Below are 27,746 nucleotides of genomic sequence, written 5' to 3'. Positions count from 1 at the left end.
CGGCGTTACGGGAGGGCTGTCGAGCACTTCCCATTCACTTCAATGGGAGCGCTCGTAGCACCGCCGTTACGGCGGCGTTATCAGTGCTCCCATTGAAGTGAATGGGAAGTGCTCAGCAGCCCTGCCGTAACGCTGGCGTGTACGCCTTTGATACACGCGAGGCGTTACTCCATGTGAATGGCCCCTTATGCTGTTTTTTTTTTTTCTCTTTCAGGTTACGATGATCCATTGGATTATGTTGGATTCAATTGATGATCATCATTTTTGTTTTATTTTTTTAAAATTCTTTAATAAAATGGTCAACGATTTGTCTATTTCAATAAAAACAAATTTCTTTCACGTCTTGAGTTTTTATAAATACTTTCTTACGCCTTAGTAATGGCGACTGGTAGACAGCATCCATTACTAAGGTGTGGCTTAGCATTAGTGGTGAATATTCTAGCATTAACCCTCCAATTATTACCCCGCTACCTAACGCTGAGAAGAATTGGTTATCATCCAATACCCGGCTGTTTAATAGAGACTGCTGAGGATTGGGGCAGTCGTAGGCTGGAATTATTAGGGTCAGTGCACACTGAATTTTTTGGTGCTTATTTTGACGCTAAATCCGCCTCAAAATCAGCCTCCCAATAGAACTCAAAATGAGCACCAAAAAACTCAGTGTGCACTGACCCTTAGGCTGGAAAAGGCCGAAAACAACAGGCTGGTATTATGGCTGAGAAGGGCCAAAAACCATGCCATTTCCACCTTTGTAATGTCAGGATACTGCTTGTTATATCTGTCTGGCTCAGAAATATTGGGGGGATCCTATGTTGCTTCATAATTAGAAAAAAAAAATGACATAGGGTCCCCCCAATTTTTCATAACCAGCCAGATATAACAAGCAGCAGCAGCCTGACATTACAAGGGTGGCAAGAGCCATGGTTTTTGGCCCTTCCCAGCCTTATAATACCAACCTGCGACCACCCCAATCCCCAGCAGTCTCTTTAGACAGCTGGGTATTGGACGATACCCAGCTCTTCCCGGCACCCCTGATGGTGTTGGGTACCGGGGTAATAATTGGAGGGTTAGTGCTAGAATATTCACCAGCTAACACTAAGCCACACCTTAGTAATGGATGCTGTCTATCAGACAGTCGCCATTACTAAGGGGGTAAGAAAGTATTTAAAAAAAAAAAAAATCAAGAGACATGAGAGAAATTTTTTTTACTGAAATAAAAACTCCATCAGAAAACCCTCGTTGACCATTTTATTAAAAAAAAAACAAAAAAAAACGATGATCATCGATGGAGTCCAACGAATCCGATGTAATCCAAGCGATCCATCATAACCTGAAAGATAAAAAAAAAAACCTGTATGACGGAGAGATTGCCGCTGTTGTGAACGTAGCATAAGGCTATGGCTACACTACTACTTCCGTCATGCAACCAGTGTCGCTTTGGGACTCTTTCACATTAGTAAATGGAGTCGCATTAGGTCCCTCAGGTTGCAATGTGACTCCATTCACTAACATAAGGGAAAGAATCGCAGAGCGACACATCTTTGGTTGCATGACGGAAGTAGTAGTGTAGCCATAGCCTTATGCTAGGTTCACAACAGCGGCAAGCTCTCCGTCATACAGGTCCGCCATGGGACCAGAATGACGGAGAGGTGGGCTGCCAAAATGGCGGTTACACCCAGACAGTGATAGACCTCATTAACATAATGAGGTCTGCCAGGTGTCAGCCATTTTCAAAGTGACAGGCATATAAGTCCTGAGTGGTTTCTGCAACTTGGATATTGTTATGCTGGAGCCCTAGAAAAGGACGTTTTCTAGGGCTCCAGCATAACAATACAGTGAGACATTACCTATGGAGTGGGTGGACTACAACTCCCAGCAGCTCCAGGGCATCTGGAGCTGCTGGGAGTTGTAGTATTTGAAAGATTTGGGGGGCAAAATAGGGGACAATAAAATCAGGGTTTTTTTAATTGTAAAATTCCCACTTACCTTGTCGCTGTCTGCAGGTCTGGCCTCCGCTTCTGCAATCCAGCCGCCGCGCTCTGCTCTGACGCATCAGGAAAAGAGCTGCGGCTGGATTGGCCAATTCGTTTCCAGGATACATGGGGGCGGGCCCAACTACAGATGTTCTCCCGCCCCCATGTATCCGGCAGCTCTGCGTAGGTAGGCGACCGACAGGACACCAGGCTAAACGTCCTCCTGGGCAGGGGCCCGAATTGCCCCTGCCTATACGTTTTCTTAAACAAAACTATCAAAAATATAGTCGGGGCCTGGGGCCCACCGGGGGATCCCCCGGTGCTCCGGCAGGCCAGTCCGACCCTGGATACCAGTAAGTCTCCACTAGATGTCAGTATTGCTGCAAGTCCAAAGATAAGACTAGATCACTTTATATATTTCCTATACTGGGAATAAGGAATATGGGACAAACAAGTAAGGCTGTGTTCACACAAATGATGTTAGCAGCCATCACATGGTTGTATTAAAATCAATTCATTTGAATTGGGCTATTGACATGTCTGATTTTGTTGAAGGCCCATCAAAGGATAAAACGTCCTATTTTTGGTTGTTTTCACAAATCTTAAATTATTTAGTTCTTGAATGGGAATCTGAAGATCTTACTTTAAAGGGAGTCTATCATTAGAAAAACACCTTATTAACTAATGGCATGTTGGAATAGTCTTTAAAAAGGCCATTCTACTCCGACCTTCCATTCTTTTCTTCTCTCCACTCTTTCTGATAAAATGTTTCTTCTGTTATGCTAATTACAATCACAGAGCACCGGGGGCGCTCTCCCTGTGCTCTGAGCACCCCTACATTATAATCTTCCACCGCCCCTTAGCTCATTGTGTTCACTCCCCTCTTCCTCTTCTCCGTGTCTTCTGCCTTTCACAGGTATCGAACGCAGCGCTGTAACAGACCACCATAAAATGGAGAGGAGTAATGTAGGCAAAATGAGGTGAAGGGGGGTAGAGGAGAGAAGAGCAGAGTTCGTCCCGATTTCAGATCTGAGTTGAACACATACGCAGCTGAAGCAAGGAGCTGTCACAGTTCAGCTCCTTGCTTCGCCACTGCACTTCAGCTCCTGCTGTTGTCTGTCCCTGCAGTAAGAGTGATGTGAAATGACTGTACCTAAAACGGCTGCTGGTTTTATAGGGCTGTGACATCACAGGGGCAGCTGGCTGCTGATTGGCATTATTGGTGACCCCGCATTCCCAGAGTTCCTTGCCCCTTATCCTAACATGTGCAGAGGCTATTTTATTTAAAAAAATGTGATTCGATGCATCGAAGCGTGAAGAAATCCGGATTCTAGGTGAATTGAAGATTTCCTGAAATTAGGATTGAATTCCACTTCTGCAGAATTGATTTGCTCATCCCTAGTCTTAATAGAGGAGACTTGCACAAACCAGGCATGTATGCAGGGGCGTAACTACCGTAGAGGCAGCTGCCACAGGACCCGGGCCATTGGGGGGCCCGGTGACCGCCGCTACCGCTACGTTTTTTTGTTTTCTTTTCAATAGGCCGTTACCGGCCCTATTTACTTGCCGATCCTGGTTGGGCCGGGATCGGCAAGTGACACCGCGGGCCCCACAAATACTATCATTATACTTGGGGGTCTTTGCAGACCCCCGAGTATAATGATCGGCGGACCGGGAGAGATAAGGGAACGCAAAAAACATGTTACTTATCTCTCCACGATCCTGCCAGGCCTCCTTCATACTTGTCTGACGTCTCTAACATCACATGAACTCGGCATTGCTTTCCGGGTCATGTGAAGTCCAACGTCATCAAAGGACAAGAGCGGCAGCTGACAGCATAGGAGCCGGGGAACAGGTAAGCAACTGTTTTTTTTTTTTTTTAATGTTTTTATTCCCCCGGGTCTCTGATTATTATACTCTGGGGTCTGAAAAGACCCCAGAGTATAATAATTGTTTATGGGTGTCCACAGTGGGACATAATACTGTGTGCAGGGGCCACTATTTGGGATAATATTGTGTGCAGGGGACACTAAGGGACATAATACTGTGTGCAGGGGCCACTATTGGGGATAATACTTTGTGCAGGGGCCACTAAGGGGCATAATACTGTGTGCAGGGGCCACTACGGGGCATAATACTGTGTGCAGGGGCCACTACGGGGCATAATACTGTGTGCAGGGGCCACTACGGGGCATAATACTGTGTGCAGGGGCCACTACGGGACATAATACTGTGTGCAGGGGCCACTACGGGACATAATACTGTGTGCAGGGGCCACTACGGGACATAATACTGTGTGCAGGGGACACTACGCGACATAATACTGTGTGCAGGGGACACTACGGGACATAATACTGTGTGTAGGGGCCACTACGGGACATAATACTGTGTGCAGGGGACACTACGGGACATAATAGTGTGTGTAGGGGCCACTACGGGACATAATACTGTGTGTAGGGGCCACTATGGGACATAATACTGTGTGCAGGGGCCACTATGGGACATAATACTGTGTGCAGGGGACACTACGGGACATAATACTGTGTGCAGGGGTCACTACGGGACATAATACTGTGTGCAGGGGCCACTACGGGGGATAATACTGTGTGCAGGGGCCACTATGGGGGATAATACTGTGTGCAGGGGACACTATTTGGGATAATACTGTGTGCAGGGGACACTATTTGGGATAATACTGTGTGCGGGGGCCACTATGGGGGATAATACTGTGTGCAGGGGACACTATGGGGGATAATACTGTGTGCAGGGGCCACTATGGGGCATAATACTGTGTGCAGGGGACACTATGGGGGATAATACTGTGTGCAGGAGACACTATTTGGGATAATACTGTGTGCAGGGGCCACTAATGGACATAATACTGTGTGCAGGGGCCACTAAGGGACATAATAGAGTGCGGAGGAGGGGGTCGGTCATGGTCTTCGGCGTCGGTTGGGGGGGCCCCGCCACTCCTAGTTACGCCACTGCATGTATGGCATACTCTGTAGGTATACACCCTCTTAATGTTGTCTGTACCTGCTGCTACATGTTTTTATGACTGTAAATATTGAACTACAAAAGAGCTGGAGCCTTTCAGTGTAAGTACACGTTTACAAGCTCAACATCCAAGTTCTTATTCACATGTCAGAATTTTGCATCAGTATTTTTAAGCCAAATCCAGGACCTGGCAGATGATACAGAACAGATAAGATTCTTTCTGGTTGCATCTGTTATCTTTTTAGTTATACCGTTTTGGGGAATGTCTATTGTGGTGTTTATAGATATGTAATGTGCATGTGTTTCACTGTATTTTAAGTACTTTTATATGTCTTCTAGGGATATTTTTTCATTTATTAGGGTTACTGCTGTATAATACAGCGGACACCTGGCAGCTATGGTGGTCGCCATATTTTAATACCCGATGTCGGGAAAGTTTAGTGGTATTCCAGCTACAAAATACCTCCTATCCAAAGGATATTGGGTAACTTGATGGTCACAAGAACTGGGTTTGTTTGCACCCCAGTATGAAAGGAGAAACAGGTTGGATAGCATGTGCATCACTTGAATCATTTCTGTGCCAGAGATCTGCGGCTCCAAACTGGGGTGCAAAAACACTCTCGTTCTTGTGATCAGAGGTGATCTCATCGGTTGAACCCCCATTGATCAGCAACCCCTTTAATTTACAGATCTTCTGTTAATACAGAATAAAATGAGGATTTGGTTCCTGAAAGAACTACAAACGTCAGCGCTTTGCAAAAACTTGAAAGAGATTACACTGAGAAATTTACCAAGTATATTTAAACCAGGTTCACATGGGTTTTTTTGGCCAGGATTTTGACGTGGGATCCATGTTGAAATCGTCTCAAAAAACCGTCTCCCATTGAATTCAATGAGTTCCTTTTTCTGAGAGTGGTTTGTTCCCGCTCGTGGAAAAAAAAAAAAAAAAAAGCGACATGCCCTTTCTTGAGGCGGATTCCACGGTGCGAAGCCTCCTTCCTGACTAGGCCCAGAGTGGATGCCAGTGCACTGTATAGTAGGAGTAGTGGATTTTTTGGCTTTTGGACAGATAGACTATGAACAAAGGACGGCTAAAACAAATATCTATCCGTTCAACGCCCTGTTTTATAAATCTTGACAAAAGGCCAACATTTCATTAGATAAGATATATAAAGGCCGTATCTTGTTCAAGTGGCTGACAAGCAGAGCTCCTTGGCACTGAGGCTTGCCCTTGGAATAGAAATAACTCATGGCTGCTTAGTGAAGTCCTGTCAGGAATGTTCCATGCCAGCAGCGGCTCATCCTCTATCATGCAAGCAGTGCAGCTTCTCGTGTAGTGATTCTCAAGGGGGTTTACTTCGGTGATATTCTTACATCTTCACTCTCTAGTAAGCTTATGAACCGTTGGGAAATTTATAAACCCATTTGGCCCCAGTATTTAGTAGTGTAATTGCTTTGTAAATTTCCTAACATGCCATATTTGCAGTGAAGTTTTTGACTTTTAGGCTGGGGCCCCATATGGTGTGAAAAAAAACCACAGCGATTCTAGCAAATCCCATCCCCATTTTGCATTACGATACACGCACCAGACCTGCTGTGCTTTCCAAAACCGTCAATTATATCTACCAAAACACCCGTGGTTTCCCTATAGGTATAATGGAAGCAGAAAGTCTGCAGAGGAAAAATGCATTGTCACTAAGAAAAAAAACAAAACTGCAAAAATAATAAAAAAAAAATAAAATAATAATAAATCTGCATTTCCACAATGTGGGACATCAGTGTTTCTTTTCTAAAAGTGAGTGGGGTCCACGGCCTACCCACACACCAATACATCTACTATAATTAGTGCAAATTAGTGAAAAACCATAGCACTATAGTTGTATAGACATTTTCATATGTGGCTTGCCTGTGTGACTGAAATGCTAAGTATAGATACCAACAAGGAGAAAGGTCCCAGGGTTTCAATACAGGAGAAAGTCCAGTCTCCGGTTTATTGAACGGAAATATTACGCATATGGACGCTGTACAACCTCTGTGTACTACCATATAGGCGCCATGATTGTACGTCTGTGATAGATCTCGTTTGCAGGGCCCAGTTTATATGATGAAATCTTGAATAACCCTTTAAATTTTAAAAGGAACTTTCCATTTTAGAGAAGGCTTATCCACACAGAAGCAAAATCAGCCAGTCAGTGACAGCGGAGAGATGTTCTGTAAAAATGGAGGGCGCCTCAGCGCTCAGTCCCTGATTTCCTGGGTACAAACAAAGATCAGGACCCGAACAGAAGCTCTCCACTGGATCCCCAGCAGAGTACATAGACCGTTTGTTACTTTAGATCTCCTTATGCGTTAATAAAATGTACAAGAACACCCCTTTAACCTCATGTACTTGCTTTAATCTAAGGTCCTCTTAGCTCTGTGAGCAAAGAAAATGTGGTCATAGCAGGGGACCCCAGACAGACGCTGCAAGATGATTGGTTATTGGGGCCCCTATAGTGTAACCGAGAGATGGGGCCTAGGACAACGTGTTATAGAATAGTAGCCTGCTTAAGAGGTTGTACAATGTCTTATCTCTATAAGGTAGAAATCAGTGTACTGTGCCATGGCAGGGTGAGTTGGGAGCCCATCGAGGGATTCATCTGTGGGTTGGTCCGAGCCTACAAAATACACTGCTAGAAACAGACGCAATTGTAAATGCCGCATAAAACTGCTCTCAACAGTTTCACTAAAAACTGTTACGAGAAAGAAATAAAAAAAAAAATCCAACAAATTATGTATTTTAAATAAAACAAAGGAGTCAAAATTAAACAAAATAGAAGTTTCTCAAGGTATTGCCAAGTTGCTCAAGGTGCACGACTTACAGAAATCCACATATTATAGTAAACACATTAGCTATATACGATTCGGCATATATAATCTGCAGAAGATTTCTAAATCGATTTCCGTAAAGGTGTTTAATGGAAGCTGAACAGTCCGTATATAGAAAGAGCATTCTAGAATATCTGAGCTATCCGACTAGGCTGGCCGCAAGCATTAAACAGCCCTGACCCCCAGTACACAGTTACAGTCACCTTCCAGTACATGCATTTTGGAAAGGAATGAAGAAATAAGCCCCATCCAGACAACTGGCAACATCTTATCTTTCTTGAAAGCAAAACAGATCAGACATGTAAAAATGCAGCTGCCCAGTCAGTGTCAGCCCTGGTTTGCTGGAGAGCCCCTATACACATTAGAGAATTGGCTCATCCAGCCAACATGAATCTAATATGTATAGGCCAGACTACTACTGTACAATAACCTTACAGGTTTCCTATGACTGGACATGATTGGAGAATGGGGGTACGGGGTGCCCTGTTCTTGCACAGTTACCCTTCATTGCAGTGAATAGAAAATATGGAAACTTTTTCCATGTAAAAGTTATTCCCAGGCTGTTACTACACCATAAGGAGCATGTCGATATCAGCTTTGCTATAAGGCACTTTATAGAAATCCTCCTTCTGCGGTTTACACATTAGCGCACATTCAGCTTAACGTTGATATTCATTGCTGCCAACTCCGCCACAAAGTACCGAAACACGTAAGGCACAGAAATCACATCCACTGTGTCCGCACGGCCGCAGACTAAACAATACTGTTTCCTGTTTCTCATCGCTGACCAGGACGGCGGAGGCTTCTCCAGTATAGGTGACAGCAGGCTGCCACAGGTGACACAGACATAGGCCTCCGATCTATCCGAACAGTTAAAAAGTCTGTCGTGAAGCAGGAAGGAGGTCCCATGTGCCAGCAGGGCATCACGTTCCATCTCTCCAAAACGAATACCTCCTTGTATGTTCCTGCCACCGACAGGTTGATTGGTCACTTTATCACGTGCCCCTGTTGTCCTGACTTGGAACTTGTCAGAAACCATGTGCCGCAGGCGCTGATAGTAGACCACACCAATAAAGATGTCCGCCTCAAGTTCAAGTCCACTAATACCACTGTACAGCTTCTCTGTGCCATAGTAGTTATAGCCGCCCGCCTTTAACATTTCCCCAAAATATTCCAGAGCAGAGTTTTCTTCCGAGAATGTGAACGGAGTGGCATCATGGCACAAACCATGCAGGGCTGCCGATTTACCGGCCATGCTCTCAATCAGCATCCCAATGGTCATTCTAGATGGAAAACCGTGCGGGTTAAATAAGATGTCAGGGACCATCCCGCTCTCCGTGAATGGCATGTCCTCCAACGGCCACAGTCTGCTGAGAATGCCTTTCTGACCGTGTCTACTAGCAAATTTATCACCTATGGTAGGATTACGAGGGATCCGCATAGTAATACACACCGACTTAAATCTGCCAATACCGAGGTCATTGCTGCAAATCTTTATGTTGTCAATCACACAGCTCTCTTTACTCCTGAAAAACACAAAGCGTGTCAGGGTGAAGAAAAATCACAACATTTTTGGAGATCAAATTATAATTTTCTTTGTGCTTTTTCCTGATTTTTCCTGATGCTGCGGTCAGAAGTTATAAGAAAGGCCGTATAGGTTTGTTGCATTTTTGATCTCTCGTTATAAATTTTGCATTAGTGACACCCCCATCAAAATACATTGTACTCTGTGTATAGAGTTTGTCTGACAATTTTTCCATAGGTTTCGCTATTGGACTTGAAAAATGGCAGGAAAAAAGGCATATTGCAAACATAATGGACAGAAAAAAATGCCATCAAAAATTCTTTAAAAAAAAAAAAAAAAAAAGTGGAGATTTTAAATATTTTTTTTTAACCAGGAAATAGGTGTAAAGGAAGCCTTAACTGAACCTGTTATGTTGCACATGCAGTCATATTTGTGTGCAGTCTAGCATAGATCAGATTTAGTATATATTTATATGATTTAAAGTCCAGAAACTGGTGTTACTAAGGGCTAATTCACATAGGGCAAGAGGGGGCGGATTTTGACGCGGAATCCGCCTCAAAATCTGCCCCCTCACAATAGAGGTCTATGTAGACAGCTAGCGTTCTTTTTTCCACTAGCGGTTTGTTCCTGCTTGCGGAAAAAAGAAGCGAGCTGCCCTTTCCTCAGGCATCCGCCTTGCGGCAGAACCCTCCGGACAAGGCTCATTCATTTGGGCCTAATCCAAAGCAGAAAGCCATGACGGAACGTGCACACGCAGAACCTCCATGTGAACTAGCCCTTAGGGAATCTGTTCCTTTTGGAATAGAAATATTAATTTGGCAATAAACCCCGCATCATGTTAGTAGGCTTATTAACTGAGTCATGAATGATGTTAAGGGGGCTGCCCTCTAGAGGGCAGCATACAGAGTGCACGGTTCTCCTAATTACATCCTGGAGAATAGATTTGCATATTTTTTACCCAGAATCCCTAGCGGAGCAGGAATGACTTGTAAGTCTCTGTACGCCTATGTAGGCACACACTCTCCCTAATGTGTATGATTATCCCCTGACCCTTAGGGATTGACAGATCTCTCCATATGCAATGTCAACAGGGAATGTCACTGATCACTGCAAAGGACCGCCTACTGGACACTTAAGCATTAAAAGAGCTGGGAAAGGGGGAATAAAATCCTATAACCATAAAACCATATACAAATCTACTCCGCTGCCTCTGCTATATATGCAGCTGCCCACCATCAGACAGCGCACCATCTGCCAGGTTCCTTTTAGAGTTGCGGTGCATTCTAGTTTAGCTGGCAATTCCAAAGCCAAGAAAACTTGCAGCGCTACTCACTTGTAAAACACGACAAAGTTTTCTCCAGTGTTCATATTCACATAGCCATAGTGTGGTTCTCCATGCTGCAGGACAGCGCCTACCGGAGGTAGGCCGTCTTCATCAAGCTTCCCCTTTATCCGCTCATCATCAAGTTTGACTCCAAACACAAAATTGTCTTCTGCGCTTTTAATTTTTTGAGACAGGTCTATAAAATCCGTTTTGTAAACGCTCCCATAAGCAAATCCTCTCTCCCACGAGGCTTTGTTTAAAATCTGCAAAAAAAAAAAAAATAAATAAATAAATAAAAGCAGTGAAGTTTAAATTATAATGGACTATAATAAGAAACTTCTAGCCCTCTGCACAGGCACTGAAACCTTTCCATCTGTCATGGATAAACTATTAAAAGGAAGCATCAAATTGTAAATGCAGCCCAATCGATCATCATGGTATACAACAGGATGAGCCGGGCGTATCAATCTATAGCTCTGTGGGAAAAGACACACATGGCCATGGAGGCCCAGTGACCCTCAGAAAAAATGGCACCTCTGTTGTGCCAAAAAGAGAGAGTATTGATGTTGGACTTTTTTGAAATACGCTACTGAGGCTGCCAGCAGTACTTGGGGCGTTATTAGGTAGGTATGTACTAGTTAAGAACCGGATATGACCTGAAATTTCCAAAAGTTGAGGTTTACTTGAGCATGAAACTTTTGGGGTTTATCACCCACAAAACTATATTATACTCTGGGGTCTGCTCAAACTTCAGAATATAAATGGAGGCCCAGGAGAGACGAGTAAAAATAAACACCATGCCTCACCTATGCTGAGCAGCCGGCAGCTTCATGGCTTCCTCTTTGGGCCTCCGGGCTGATGCCACATCCCCAGGGTCACCGCTAAGGTCTGTGACTGCGTCATTGTCATGGTACTAAGACCCAGACCAAACAGAAGCTTCAGCAGTGATCTCAGGACGCGTGATGTCAGGCAGAGGACACAAGCAGACCACTGACACTTCAAGGGGGCCCATGAAAGGTGAGGCAACATGATAAGGGTTACTTTTCCTCACTTCTCCTGGGTCTCCACATATTCCACTCTGGGGTTTGAAGGGACCCGAGTATAATATAATTTCCGGTTCTATGCAAACAAGTTTGTTACAAAACAAACTGGAGGGCTGAACCTCAAATATTCATCAAAAAGAATCTCACGAGTGAGGTTTGCTCATCTCTAGGCATTACACCAACAACAAGTACCCAGACTCCAAGGGGTAAATCACTGCCTTACAATGCACCTAGTTCTTGAAATCCTACACAGCTCAGTCTCCCGAGACATGGTAGACACAAGCACTGAAGTACACTGTGCTGGAAAAGACACAGTGTGCAGGTGGGGGATTTTAAGAGCAATGGGCACCATAAAACCGCTTTAAAGGTAAGTTCACACGGGTTTTTTGGTCCAGAACCGTTCAGGACCAAAATACGGGTAGCTGTGACGGGATGCCGGTGCAGTGCACCAGCATACAGTTGCGCACTCCGCTCCGAATTCAGCTCAGATGAATGGGCCTAGTCGGGAGGGAGGGTCTTCAGGTGGATGTTGTGAGGCGAATCCGCCTGAATGAATGAGCATATCGCTTCTTTTTTCCGTGAACTGGAACAAATGGCTCCCGGAAAAAAGAACTGACCGGCTCCCACTGATTTCAATGGGAGCCATCTTTTTGGTCAGGATATTGAGGTGGATACGGCCTCAATATCCTGACCAGAAAACCCTGTGTGAACTTAGGCTAAGGCATATCAAAAGACTAAAAAGCAAATGACGTGGTAGAAGTTATGTCCACAAACAACTTACCATAGCATCCTCCATATCATACCCAGTGTATGAAATGACAGCTACAATAGCATTTGTTCCAATTGGATAGTTATCCATATCAAAATGATCATACATGGTAGGCCGCACAAGAGGACTCTGGGGGGTTTGGAGGCGATACAGTTTGTTGTCAGAGCGATCTTGATAGGTTAGAAGAGGAAACCCCATCGTCTGTTTACCTGGAAATAGGAACAGAACATTACATGTGGATTTACTGCAACCTTTCTTTCTGGGGACAGTATGGGTATGTTCACGCGGCTAAAATAGGAGCTGAATTCGAAGCGGATTCTCCCTGATAACAGTGAAGTGAATGGGAGGCAAAAACTACAAACCTCTGCTTTGGTCTCCTGAAACGGTATATTCTGCTGTGTGAACATACTCTAATACTATACTTAGCCTCACATCTGCACAAGCTGGCAGATCATGCATGTACCTACCCATCTGGCACTGGTACATGTTCCTGGGACTCTGGTTGTGATCAGAGAAGGGAATGAAGTTAGCCACGACACTCATCATGCTGTGAGGAAAGAGCTCCTGATGTGTTGTCACTCCGGGCACAATGTCGCCCTCATATATAGCCACATTCAAGAAAACCTGCCAGAGAGACAATGAAAATTGTGAATTATTTGATAGATTTGGAATAAACATTTATGAAAATCAGGTGGCTGTACTGATATGGGTAAGAGGTGTGCCATGTCAGTGCTCAATGGTCAGTCACGTTGTACCCAATCCACGGTGCACCATGATAAGGGTCGCTTTAATCATAGGGCCAATGATGCATCCGCACCAGGACTTATGGTGCCCCTCAACCACCCTGGATCGAGTGGGACAGTACGACATTGCAGGTGCTAACAGCTCTGTGCTCCTTTATTAAAAGGGACTCGATCAGCAAAATTATACTGTATGAGCCTCACATATGCGGGAATAGCCTTTAAAAAGGCTATTCAGGCACCACTAATCCAATTTTAAACCACCCACCCGTTTTAAAATAAAACTATAAAAACATATATGTAAATGATACCTGAACGTGCACGCTGGGCGGTCGTGCACGATCCGACGTCATCTTCGGTCCCGCCCTCCTCTTCTTTCTTCTTCCAGCGACATCCTCCTGTCCTGGCCCTTCTCCGCCTTCATCTTCTTTTCTTCCGGATATGAAGACGTTCGCGAGCGTACTGCACATGCTCTCGTAGTTCTAAGGATACTTAAAACTACAACAAAAAATGGCGGCGGCGCATGCGCAGTAGCGCGTGGGATTTGATCACAACCCGCCGGAAAAACATAAGATGAAGGCGGAGAAGAGCCAGAACAGGAGGACGTTGCTGGAAGAAGAAAGAAGAGGAAGGCGTGCCCGAAGATGATGTCGGGCAGTGCAGGACCGCCCACTGTGCACGTTCAGGTCTGATTTACATATATGTTTTTATAGTTTTATTTTAACACGGGCGGGGGGTTTAAAATTAGATTAGTGGTGCTTGAATAGCCTTTTTAAAGGCTATTCACGCATATATGGGGCTCATACAGCATAATTTTGCTGATAGAGCACCTTTAAGCCTGCTGATGAGGTCTGCTGCAGGGAAGCGCAATGAACACCGCACCACAGACATCTTTACACCCGGAGCCCGCAGGTCAGTCGAGTTATTTTTTTTGTGCAACATCGGTGGTTGAGAGGGCCTAATGTAGAGCTTGGGGAGAGGGAATACTTACAAAAACTTTGAACAGGACTCTCTAAACTATCTAAACATACACATTTGTTCAAGTGGTTTCTTTATCAATGGTATCCCTAAATTCAAGAGAAATAGCATTGTGTAATACTGCACCTGCTCTAATGAACCGATCAGTTCTTCTTTCCCTACAGCCAAGTTCCTAACGGGACGAACCATCCTGCAGGGAGTAGTAAAAATATAAAGTCCAGGATAAAGACTTGCTTTTCCAGTCATGGGAATGAGCACAATCTCTGTCCAAGGTGGGAGCTTCCTTTCCTGTGTAACCTGTGAAACAAAGACAAAAGTAAGTAACTGTTCACATCATGTCTGTTGTTCGAATTTAGTTGTGAGCGTCATGAGCTCTGTTACTAGTGTTGAGCAAATCGTATTTGATGGAATACCTCGCTCCCATAGGAATGTGTGTAAGCGGCCGAACACCAAGGGGTTAAGCGCATTAAACATTCACTGCACTTAACCCCTTGGTGTTCGGCCGCTTACACGCATTTCTATGGAAGCGAGGTATTAAATCGAATACTATTCGCTCATCTCTGTTACTTCTCAAAGAGTCAGACCCCCAACCCAGTATTAGGCTAAAGCCCCACGTTGCAGAAATGCAGCTTTTTTTGTTGCAGTTTTTGCTGCGGCTTTTTGAGCCAAAGCCAAGAGTGGATTCAGCAAAAGGTAGAAGAATAAGAGGCTAACTATATATTTCCCATTCCTTTTGTAGCCACTTGACTTTGGCTCAAAAAACCGCAACAAATTCTGCAACAAAAAAAGCTGCGTTTCCATAACGTGAGGCTTTAGCCTAAAAAAAGGTTTCCCCACGATAATCACCTTGAAGTTCCGAAGTGTATTCACAAGATTTGGCGCCAAATCTTTCTCCACCCAACCCACCATAGCACCATCCATCATAACCTGGTAACAATCAGAATAGGATTTTCCAGGTATTGCATCAACTGGAGTGATTCCTGGAAAAAAAACAAAAAAACATTTTAATTTTGGTCATAAGATTCCACTTTCAGATCAAACAATTTGCCAACAGATACTTTACAACTTCACAGCGACATCAATAGAAAGACCGCGAGTGTCACATTTTTGATGTCTTACTCATAGCAATGCTGCATTTTGAATATATATATATATATATATATATATATATATATATATATATATATATATATAACACACCTGGCAGTAGCAATGCCAATAACACCGGTAAAAGGCAGTTTCTAAAAATGACTATGCATGAAACTACCCTCAAGATTGGCAACTGAAAATTAGACTGAAAATGATGGGCAAGTTTATGTAGTGATAAACAGTAGAGATGAGCGAGTACTACTCGAAACTCCCGTTTCAAATAGCACGCACCCATAGGAATGAATGGAAGCGGACTTTGCCGGCGGCCGGCCGCTTAACCCCCTGCGTCCATTCATTGCTATGGGTGCGTGCTATTAGAAACAGGAGTTTCGAATAGTACTCGCTCATCTCTAATAAACAGCATTGAATATCATGTATTAAAGGGGCACTCCACAGATATAAGCATGCAGGATTTAGGTCACGTAAAAGTGCAGGATAGCAATTATTAACCAGTTATTGCTAACTATTCAGATGCTCAATATGCCTTGGCCAGTATGCAAGCAGCGGCCCCCCACAAAGCATTATGCTCTCCACAGCAGCCCCCATGGAGCATTATATGCCCACAGTGCCCTCCCCCTCCCCCCAGAGAAAGAAAACCTTGATGACAGTAGTACAGTATATATCAGTAACATGTACCTAGCGTGCACAGCAGAACCAGCAGTTGAGAATTGTTAAAAGTCTGTGTCACAATCTCACATATTGCAGTCATGTGATTCATAAGACCGCAGGGCTCGCCATCTGGAGTATGCACCGGGCACAGAAACCCCCACGACTCTGGCAGAAGACGACGAACAGCCGTGGTCCTCATCTTGGCAAAGGAAGCCCCTCTGTGCACACAGCGAAAGTGAGAAAGGTAACGGATAAAATTCAACTTATCCGCAACTACAACCAAGCCAGAATCTTGAAGCATACCGAGACCTAAAATAGGGGAAATGAAGGAAATCAATGAAACCTGCAATCGACAAGATAAAACCAGCACTATGGGGAGCAAGCAGCTGTGGGCTCACCAGTTCTGGAGCGAAGGTTTCCAGTAGCGAGCAGGTATTCACACACACTTGTGAGATCAGTGGTGCTGCTGAATATTTTCATCATGCTTTCATTGTTCAGGATAAAGGACGTTCTTTGTGATCTCTTCTCCAAGTTCATTTTGGCTCCCACCAGCCAAAACTCCAGCCTTTCCTTTAATAGAAAAACAGGTGCAAAAGGTCAATGAGATTTTCACTTCCAAAGGATTCGAAGTTACAGGCTTGCGGGTAGTCAAGATGTTGAGTGATGGGGTCCAAAAGCCCCTCGGCCACATATGGTACATGGCATAAAGTAGATGAGGTTTACCTATCCATTGGGCGAAGTGTGATCTCAGAATATCTTTGGTGCTTCCGGTACTATAACGCAGATGAGGGTACTGTTATAAATTTTGCACCAGGGCCCAGGACTTTAAGGGTATGTTCACACAGAGTTTTTGGCAAGCTGATTTTGAGGCAGAATTTGCTTTAAAAAAAAACGCAGTCCATTCATTTCAAGGAGAGTCAGGAGCAGTTTTTTTTTCCCCCTCTACCTGATTTTTTCAGCTAGAGGAAGGAAATCAAAACAAACAAAAAGCAAAATGACCTATCGGATGACCTGGTGGATTCCGAGTTGATAAGCCCATTGATGCGGTTTTTTCTTGACACAAGAAAGAAAAAAAAAAAAAAAAGAACGAGCGGCGCCACTTAGAATTTGAAGTAAAAAAATCCCCTTCCTATATACAGAATAGCAGAAGGTAAATATTAGAGATGAGCGAACACTGTTTGGATCAGCCGTTCCGAACAGCATGCTCCCATAGAAATGGATGGAAGCACCTGGCACGCACACTTTGCCGGCGGCCGGTCGCCATGCCAGGTGCTTCCATTCATTTCTATGGGAGCGTGCTGTTCGGAACGGCTGATCCGTACAGTGTTCGCTCATCTCTAGTAAATATCAGGCACGAGTACTGCACTTTAAAGTATGGGTGGTGCTCACTGCATATCGGAAAAAGCAACAACAAAGTCCATATAAAATTAGAAAGAACCAGGGCACTCACCCGAGCAGACATCTAAAAAAAATCAAGCCCGATGAAATGCATTTAACCCCTTAAGGACACAGCCCAAAAGTATGTTAAGGACCAGGCCTATTTTTTCAAAATTGACATGTGTCACTTTAAATGGCAATAACTTTGAGACGCTTTAACTTACACAAGTGATTTTGAGACTGTTTTCTCGTAACACATTATACTTCATGTTAGTGGTAAACACTAATCAATATTTTTGTATTTACTTATTAAAAAAATAGGAAATTTGATGGAAATTTGGAAAAAAATAGCAATTTTCAAAATGTGAAATTCTCTGCTTTTCAGGCAGATAGTTATACCACCCAAATACAGTAATAAATATTATCTCCCATATCTCTGCTTTATATCGGCATCATCTTTTGATTGTATTTTAATTTATTTTGGACGTTACAAGGCTTACAAGTGTAACAGCGATTTTCCAGATTTACAAGAAATGTAACTGTTTTTTTTGTTTGTTTTACACACTATTTTTTTTTTTAAAAAAAACTTTAAATTTTTTTATTTGTGCTGCAAGCACATTAGAACCAGCGATCAGAGAGGATCGCTGGTTCTATACTAACTACAGACTGCAATACACGTGTATTGCAGTCTATAGAGGAAGCTAGCTATGCAGATGCATAGACTTGCTTCCTCTCGTCCTGGCATCCAAGGGGTTAACCCTCCCCCCATCGGAGCTCGCTCCGATGGGGGGAGGGATTAAGGAGCAGCGTGTAGCTGTAAATTACAGCTAACACAGACTCCTTATGCAGCCGGCAGCATGCTTTATAGCTGGCCAAACCCCTAGGGTGCCATGATCACTATGGATCATGGCACCTTAAGGGTTAAACAGCGGGGGTCGGTGCAATCACCGTCCCTGCTGCTACAGGGGAAGCCTGGCTGTCAGATACAGCCGGCCTCCCATGGAGATCGCACGGGCTCTGCTTCTGAGCCCGTGCGATTTCCATCACGTACAGGTACGTGGGAATGCGGGAACTAACCACATTCCCTGACGTACAGGTGCGTGATTTAGCGTTAAGGGGTTAAGCATGAAACGATCGTCGCTGTTCTAATGTTACCATCCTCTTCCCGTTGTATCCATCTTTTAGAAGATTTTCGATAAAGGAGTTTTGATTTTTAAGAAGTCTGCGTAAAAAAAACCCAAGTTTTTTTTGTTTGTTTTTTTAAAGGGAAGTTTCCTGGCCCATACAGTGTGCTGGAAAAAAAAAAACATGACAAAAACTACATTATGGGAAGAAAAAAAAAAAAAAAAAAAAAGACGCAAAAAACTCTGTGGGAACATACCCTAAAGGGAATTCATCATTCTGTATATCTGCGGGCAGCATGTTCTATAAACAGAGCTGAGCAAATGGATATACGATATAATATAGGGATAGATTCAGTATAACCATCTACGGCAGTTTCTAGAGTCCAGTGGACGTTCCTATCCTATGTCTGAGAGCTCTCTGTTTGCATAGTCATACAGGAAAGTATATCACCAATTAGGACCGCCCACTGGACTCCTAAACATAGAACAAGCAGGGACTTACACTGAACCTGTTCCTACAAAACTTAATATCAATCTGCTCAGCTCCTCCTGCTCTAAAACATGCTGCCCCCAGATAACACTGAAACTAGAAGGTCAGAGGCTCCCTTTAAGATATGTTGGATTACTAAGAATGGAATTTGACATATGTACCTTTAAAAACATGAGGAGTAGCTGTCCTGGAGTCAGAACCTCCTGGATCATTAAGCTGTCGGGATTCTCCTCCATGCACTCCTCTTTGGCAAAAGTAAAAAGCTTCTTTGTCATGTAGCAAAGCAAATAGAACTTCTCAACATTGGTTTTAAGGTGTATGCAAATGCACAGTCTGTGGAAAAAAGTTAATGTTTAATTGGGACTAGAAAAGTGATGCATGGGTCATAACTACACAGTCCAGTCATATTAATGTGACCACCGCCTACTTTTGACGTCAACGTTGGATAACCAATCGCAGAAGACACGTGTCATCAGCCGTCTGGGTGCACTCATCATTGTGGAAGGCACGATGAATCAACACAGTATGTATCTATCCTTGTGGACCATGTTTTCCCCTACATGCAAATTGTTTTTCCTCAGGATGATGGCATCTACCAGCAGGACAATGCGATGTGTCATAAAGCTTGCAGTGTATGTGTGTGGTTCGAGGAGCACCAGGATGAGTTTACCGTACTCCATTGGCCAGCAAATTCCCTGGACTTGAACCCAATCGAGAATCTGTGGGACCACCTCGATTGGGTTGTTAGCACCATGGATGCTCAACCGTGTAACCAGATAGGCCTATCACAATTTCTAATGTAAACCCTTCCGTACTGTAAATAGAATCCCCAAAATTTAACCCTCCTCTATCCCCGCTCCCACATTTCCCCACATGATACGATGCCATCTCAGTTAACTTTATAGGTCCAAGCACCATCTACATGTTAAAGGGCACGACTAGTGACGGCTCATGAAGCTTTATGTTTGTGTAATGACAGTCACCTCTATTACAACATTGTCTGACCCCTGTATAAGCAATGCCACCCCTGCTACCTCTTGTGTCACCCCCTCTACCTCATAGATTGTAAGCTCTTGCGATCAGGGCCCTCAGTCCCAGTGTGTGAAATGACTTTCTTTGTTTTGTATATTTCTGTCTGTATTTGAACCCTACAAATTGTACAGCGCTGCGGAATATGTTGGCGCTATATAAAGAAAAATGTATTATTATTATTACTAAGTGAGAGTTGCTGACCCATCCTTAGGGTCTGTGGGGGCACTGACCATGGCTGGTACATCCTAGTATAAAGTGATGAAATACCACAAACTGTGACAGGTTTTCTCTAACTTCTCCAATATACAGACGACTGTGTTATGGTATATGTACATGCCTAATAACCAGGGCTTCTACATATAACATTTCTCGTGCTGTAAGAACATATCATATCTTACCCTAGAAGATGCTCTGCCACTTGTTCATCCGTGTACCATTCTGGTAGTAACATCTTGACCCGGAAACGTTCTCCCAGAAATTTGAGAACTTGTTTTTGGTTCCTACAGCCCTCATCCATCACGATTCGTAGGATCTGTGTCATGCAGTCTCTATAGAAAGAATTGTCTTCTTTGCCCTTGATCAGTTCTGAGAAAATCTGATAGTCTGAATAACTAACTAATGCCTGTAAGGGTGACAAGGAACAGAGCAACATTGGTTTACGTCAAATGAACACATATACAAAATATCTAGGAAAGAATACAACGTGGGTGTGGACGCAATGCCAGTGAGTGGCGACGTGAGTTAATTCACAGAAAGGCACCAAACACTTGTGTACAAGATAGCTGATAAATATGCGATTGCTGTGGTCCAACCACGGGGACCCCAGAAAACAAGATGACAAGACCCCAGAGTCTGCTTTAAGAATAGAAAGGTAGGGTGCATGCTGTATTCAGTTCACTTCTATGTGACCAATTAAGATGAAGCCAAGCACCATCTCTGTCAGTCCCATAGAAGTGAGTGTCACACGCATGCGCGCTATCATTAAAATCATAAAACAAACCAACCTGGGGACCCTGTTCTCTCCTTGTTCTTTGCGGGGGTTCGCAGTCTTCAGCTAAAATAGTGGTAAAGGGGATTTCCATGGTTTATTTTTTTATGGCCTATCAGAAAGCTGACAACTGGCCCCCACACTGACCAGTATATAGAAGCACTTGGCTCCATGCCCTGTATAGTGCCCGACCATTGGTACCACAGCTCAGCAATTGGTGAAGTCAGTTTTTGGTATAGTTGTCAGAAAAAGCAACTTTGACAAATGTAATTGTATATTTAATGTTTTAACCAATAGTGTGAAAATAGCCCTAGAAATATAAGGTTTAGTTTCAACATTTTTACTGCATTTTATAATTTCTCTTTCCCTTTGTTTTTCAAGAACAAGATTTATGACTCCCAATCATCATGGATGCCAATGAAAGCAGCACCCCCTAGAGGCTGTAAGAGGGTACACTGCTACTGGCGTAACATTATGGGCAACATAGGGCCAAGCACATGTGCAGATAAAGCACAAGCAAGATGGGATAGGTAAGCACAAAGTATAGAAGTGGACCAAGTTTCTGTAATCTCCATGTTCTCTACTATAAGGGTGCATTCACACTTTGGATACGCTGACTGATTTTGAACATTAAAACACGTTCAGAATCAGCGCGTATAAAGCAGATCCCATTCATTTCAATGGGAGCCGGCATACGAGTGCTCCCCATTGAAATGAATGGGCTGCTTTTTTCTCTACGAGCGCTCCCATAGAAGTGAATGGGAAGTGCTCACGTGTACGGCTCGGAATGAGCCAAGCACTTACGCCGTGTGAAGGGGCCCATAGAGAAAAAAGCAGCCCATTCATTTCAATGGGGAGCGCTCGTATGCCGGCTGCCATTGAAATTAATAGGATCTGCTTTATACGCGCCGATTCTGAACGTGTTTTAACTTTCAGAATCAGTCAGCGTATCCGAAGTGTGAATGCACCCTAACAGCTACCGTGCCCTAGTGTTGGCAATGTGTACCAATGTCTTGCCTTATGTATGAATTATTACAACCCTTATGAGTTAGACTAACCTTCAACACAAAGCCTAAGGGGATGAAGAAGAGTTCTTTGCGATAAATGAAATTAACCATTACGGAGCCATTTTCCAAATAATGTAGATTCATGTTTACCACGGTGTGCTCATCTTTGACGCTATGGAGTTGCATACCTGGAAAAAAATCAAGAATTGGTTAATTTATTTATCATTTATAGTGTGTGACGTTATCACAAGTACAATTTTGCAGTGAAGGGATAACTTTACAAGAAGACATCATACATCACTGCTCATCAGGGACACAATGCCAGACCATTGGCTGGAAATAGTGCAGGTGTCACAGCCAAAATCACAATGTAGGATCAGCCTAATCTTACAATAGTTCTCTCTCAGGGGTGCAGAAGTATTGGGAAATATGCTGGAATGTGGGGCCACTGACATGTTATTGGCCATATTGAACCAGATTCACAATATCACGGGAAGGAGTAAGTTGAATTAAACCCCCCAGACAACTTCTTTAAGGGGCCATACCATCATCTGAGAGGTGTTAAAATACTCTCTAATATTTGTAGGACTACAAAATATAAAGGTATTCACCATATTGCGTATAGCCTGGACCTCTGTTTTTCCACTTGGGACGACTCAGAGCAATAGGAAAATTTCTCCTTGGCATGATGATCATTCTGATGACTTTCTCTATTCCATTTATTATAAAGTAGCCACCCATTTCCTAAAAGAAAGAGTCAACAATGAAGCACTGTAGAAGTCTAGGTTATCGAAAAATCACACACAAAAAACAGAGCTCCTCTAAGGCCGGGGCCAGAAACGCCGTGGGAAAAATCGCGGCGTTATACAGTAACAGCAAAGTGGATAGGACTCATGCGAATCCCATGCCCACTTTGCGTTTAAAACCGCAGCGCGGACACACTGCAATTTCCAAAACTGGCGCGATTTTGGAAATCGCAGCATGCCAATTATATCTATGGAAATGAAGGCGGCTTTCCCATAGATATAATAGTAACAGAAAGTCCGCGGAGGAAAACTCTGTTAACTTTCTGTTCACAGTGCTGCAGGAAGAACCCAGATGCGTTCCCGCCGCAGTTGTTCCCGCAGCGCTTTAGCGCGGCATTTCTAGCCCATAGGGCCTTAGCATAAAAAGCAAAAGTCTTTTGAGTGATATAAATGGAAGTTCTTAAAACAGGATCTGACACCTATCCTGACATGTAGACTTTTAGTAAATTCTTGCATACCCCAGGAAAACAAATTGAGAGCATCTTTTCTCATACTTCTATGTTACTCCTTTCCTCCATTATTCACCTTAGAAAGTATAAGCTAGGTGTTACCATTTGGGATGTGCCATTGCTTACTCAGACACTGTACAACAAGTGCTAGTGTAGGGCCGTGTCCCTTAGGCAAGAGACAACAACCAGTTGTCAATTTATTTAGAAATATCTGGAAGGAATAAGAGGAGAGAGAGAGATCATGATGGGAATTTTTAGGAGGCGTTCACACTACTGTTGTTAATGTCCGCTTCTGTCTTCCATTATAGGATGACAACAATGGACATTAAACTGTTGCAGAGAATGGACACTGACTGCTTTGGTATTTGTTCCCATTGACACTAATGTAAATATGGCAGAAGCTATATTTATTTATTTTTTTTAAGCTTTGTAATGGAAGATAAAATCCTGCATACAGAAGATACGCTAGCTTCCATCATGTTTACATCAGTGTCAATGGGAAAGACAGAATCAGACTGTGTCCGTTCTCTACAGCAGTTTAATGTCCATTACGGTCATCCTATGACTGGAGACAGCAACGTACATTAACAATGGTAGTATGAAGGACTCTTTACAGTTATCTGACGCTAGGTTCACACCTGCGTTCGGCACTCCGTTCTGTGGTTTCCGTCTTCTGCATGCAGAAGACGGAAACCACAGACCGGGTCCGGCCGTGAGCATTTTATGCTCTCCGCCGCAAAACCGTTTTTTTTTAAAAATCCGGACACAGAGTACTGCATGTCCGACTCTGTGTCCGGATTAAAAAAAAAAACGGTTTCGCGGTGTAGAGCATAAAACGATCACCGCCGCTCACGGCCGGACAGCTTTCTCACCCATTGAAATGAATGTGTGAGAGAGTCCTGCAAGGTTTCCGTATCCTGCCTCTGTTTTGTGCAGGAAACGGAAACCTGCAGAATGGAGACCGGGCGCAGATGTGAACGATCCCTTAGCTGTGTGTTACTTTATGGGAGAAATATGATTATTTACTAGAACAGACACGTCAGAAGAAGTAGCAGGTCCCCTTTAAGAACACTTTCACACGGTCAGTATTCAGTATCAGTATTTGTAAGGCAAAACCAGAAGTGTAACCTACACAAAGTATAATAGAAAGATTTGTACCTCTTCTGTGGTTTGGACCCACTCCTGGTTTTGGCTTACAAATCCTGATGCAGAATACTTACCAAATACTTCTATGTGAGAGTGGCTAGCGGGTAACTATTTTTGCCAATGCTTACTATTATGACCACAGAGTTACAAAATGTCTTTGGCCCAGATGAAGCAAGTGCAGTAAGCCATATAATCTAGTACTAACAACATTCCAGTCCTAAAATAAGTACAGTGAAGTGAAGTCCCGGGCTTACCTGCTCCTCTTCATGATGCTCAACCAGTTGCTTTGGGGACATGCCGTGCAAGTGACAGAGTTTGGATTTTACCATGATGGGGATGTGTCCAAGGGATTGTTTGATGACTCCTTTCTGTTCACCGTTGACAGACCAGCTTACATCCGCCTATAGAAGATGACGGGACCAGTCTTATTAGACAGACACAGACATACAAGAATACATGTCTAATAGTCCAACCCATACAACATTTACAGAAGATTTATCACCACGGCTTAGTATCAGTGCCATCTTACAGAGGACCGGTCAGCTCTCCTGTAGGTTTGATCAAATCTCATCCCTTATAAAACAACTTATCATTCAATTGGCTTCTAGATTTTACCAATGAACCGGAGAAAGAGCTAAGTCACTGTGTATACTGAAGTACTAATGCCCGCGATGAGAGAAAACTCTGATTGCAGGCATTAGCTCCGGTGTCTTGGTTGTACATTACAGCGGAGACCCTGTTGCTATGGCTATCCTTACAGACCCGGCATCCACTGTAATAGAACGGCGGATGAAGGGGAGAAGAGGATTTTACATCCAGCACAAGTGTCAGGGCCCGCAGCATCGCCACACTCCTGCTGCTGCAGGAAACCATCGGAGGCAGAAACGTGGCGATGCTGCAATTCCGCTCCCCCTTCCACATTCGGACTATAAGACACACCCCTGTTTTCCTCCCAAATTTTGCAGGAAAAAGGTGCATCTTATAGTTAGAAAAATATGGTATATGCAGAGGAGATGGGGGCACTTATGTAACCCATACTGAGGTTCTTGTTACTAATACAGTCATAGGAGCTGTCAGCTATATTGCTCGTTACCCAGCTTTCTCAAGGATATCCAAGGATTTGCCATCAATAGGTGATCAGTGAGGGAATGACTACAAGTCACAGACTAGAGGAGTTTTTAGTAGACAACACTTTACTCTCCATTTATTGGGGTATTCCAGGAATAGTAATTTATGTAGGCCGCTTTCCTAGACAAGTTATTGCTGGAACCTACAACATCATGAGACTGGGGGTCCTGAGTCTACTATTCTGGACTGTAGGACAGGTGACTACTTCTGCAGGAGATGTAAGGTGACTATAGTGCTGGTCACCAACTGAGGGAAAACTAAGAAACAGACAGAGTAGATCTAGGAATTGTGAAGATAAATCAACTTACAGTCAGCTTTCCGCGGTATGTCGCTCTTCGTCCACGACATTCTGCTGGGTAAATCTTGGGTTCTTTGCAAAGACTCCCTTTTGGAACCATAGGTTGACTAATGACAGCATCCAAGATGGCGAGTGACATACGTTCACCTTTATGTGTGAATTCTAGAGGTTTCATAGCCTAAGGAATTAAATGGTACAATAAATAATGACATTCTAATACAGTGAGGGAGGGCTGGCCGCTTCAGCTCAGAATAGCAGATAGGAGAAAAATACTAGGAGTCATAGCAGAGAAAGAAAAAGGAAAAGAAGACTTCAAGATCATTTAGTTCTCTGTGCGGAGTGATCTTCGCTTGGCCTGATGTTGGTTATACAGCCTGACCGCGGTTGGGAGGAAGGATCTCCAATAGCCCTCCTAACACTTGGGGTGAAGCAGTTGGTCACCTACAGTGCTGCTAAGTGCCGTAAAGGTCTCATACATGGGGTGGGATTTGTTCTCCTGCATGGAGCTCACCACGGACAGTATCCTTCTGTCACCCACCACCTGTACTGGGTCCAAGGGGGCTCCCCAGGACAAAGCTGGCCCTTCTAATCAACCTGTCAAGTCTATTTCTGTCCCTGGTTGATATACTGCTCCCCCAGCAGGCCACTCCGAAGAAGATGGCAGCACGGTGGCTCAGTGGTTAGTACTGCAGCCTTGCAGCGCTGGAGTCCGGGGTTCAAATCCCGCCAAGGACAACATCTGCAAGGAGTTTGTATGTCCTCCCCGTGTTTGCGTGAGTTTGCTCCGGGTACTCCGGTTTCCTCCCACACGCCAAAGACATACTGACAGGGAATGTATATTGTGAGCCCAATATGGGACAGTGACTGTCAATGTCTGTAAAGCGCTGCAGAATATGATGGCGCTATATAAATAAGCAAAATAAATAACGGCTGAAGCAACCACAGAGTTGAAAAAGGCCCTAAGAAGTGGCCCCTGGACTCCAAAGGCCCTCAGCCTCCTGAGCAGGTAGAGTCTGCTGTGGCCCTTTCTGTACAGCGCCTCCAGGTGATCAGCCCAGTCTAGCTTACTATTGAGGAGCACGACCAGGTACTTATAGGTCCTGACTATCTCAATACATGTCCCCTGGATCTCCACCAGAATGTGTGTGTGGTTCGTCTATCTGGAAACCTGCCTAGATATGTCCATGACACCTGCAGGTTGACTTGTGGAATCATACAAAGAACATTTCTAGACACTTTAAAGGTAATTATGAAAAATCTTAATTAGTAAACGCATGAAAAGGTAGGAAATAATAATAAAAGTTGTTTTATCCCAGGCTTCTCCTACAACCACCTCTCCGGTCTTCCCTGCCACTCTGCGTATACCTGCTGCAGTGATGACGCATCTATATACCCATATGATCATTGTTATCCATCTGACCACAGACGTCACCATTATACAGTACAGGGCAACCAAGGCCAGTGATTGGCTATCACGTGGGTACATGGCATGGCTTAGCTGCAGACAAGTAAATAAATGGGCTGGCAGGTAGAGAGTTTCCTTATATCACACATATACAATACATTGGTGCCCCATCACCCCACTCCATGCCTCACCTGCACTGCCTGGTACAGCCCTTCCGTCATGGCCTCATTGAAGGACTCTATGTGTGCTCTAGTGATGTCCTGCAGTGGAGGGTGCTGCTCACTCCCAGGCCTTCCATAGTTGGGATCAGTCAGCTTCTTCAGACTAGGCTGGCTGGGCAGGTTGTGCCACTTGTCGGCCGCATCCATCGTGCACAAGGATCCAGTCGTGCACTCACTTCCCGGGACTCCTGCAGCACACGTGCAGGTGGGGGCGGACACTTGGGCACACGTGCTGTGAGGTACTTCCGGTACAGGGAGCTGCTGGCCGAGCACATCACGTCACTTCCGTCTGCATTTTTT

The 27,746-nt window shown here is 44.1% G+C and overlaps 1 protein-coding gene across 1 annotated transcript; it reads right to left on the bottom strand.

Moving 5' to 3' along the window:
* Positions 1-7,763: 7,763 nt before the first annotated feature.
* POLR1B (RNA polymerase I subunit B) lies at positions 7,764-27,654 on the bottom strand. The gene is made up of 15 exons (XM_075267404.1): positions 27,417-27,654; positions 25,831-25,998; positions 24,649-24,795; positions 22,605-22,737; positions 22,045-22,181; positions 20,397-20,620; positions 19,128-19,299; positions 16,374-16,545; positions 16,003-16,284; positions 15,064-15,197; positions 14,344-14,514; positions 12,967-13,123; positions 12,512-12,708; positions 10,697-10,950; positions 7,764-9,364 (listed from the first exon to the last, which is right to left on the bottom strand). The coding sequence occupies exons 1-15, from the start codon at positions 27,591-27,593 to the stop codon at positions 8,482-8,484; spliced, it is 3,408 nt and encodes a 1,135-aa protein (XP_075123505.1). The 5' UTR covers positions 27,594-27,654; the 3' UTR covers positions 7,764-8,481.
* Between the last annotated feature and the right edge of the window lie 92 nt (positions 27,655-27,746).

This window comes from Leptodactylus fuscus, chromosome 3 (assembly GCF_031893055.1).
Source record: "Leptodactylus fuscus isolate aLepFus1 chromosome 3, aLepFus1.hap2, whole genome shotgun sequence".
Classification (NCBI taxonomy): Eukaryota; Metazoa; Chordata; class Amphibia; order Anura; family Leptodactylidae; genus Leptodactylus; species Leptodactylus fuscus.
The sequence above is the reverse complement of the archived record's forward strand: the minus strand, read 5'-3'. Positions and strand labels throughout refer to the sequence as shown.

What these genes read in the sequence shown, in the direction of transcription:
- POLR1B (XM_075267404.1), bottom strand. Translation starts at nt 27,593, where the DNA reads ATGGATGCGGCCGACAAGTGGCACAACCTGCCCAGCCAGCCTAGTCTG. An exon ending in CATACCGCGGAAAGCTGACT is followed by an intron (nt 24,796 to 25,830) that starts GTAAGTTGATTT and finishes CATCTTCTATAG; the next exon opens with GCGGATGTAAGCTGGTCTGT. An exon ending in ATGATATGGAGGATGCTATG is followed by an intron (nt 10,951 to 12,511) that starts GTAAGTTGTTTG and finishes TTTTTTTTGCAG; the next exon opens with ATTTTAAACAAAGCCTCGTG.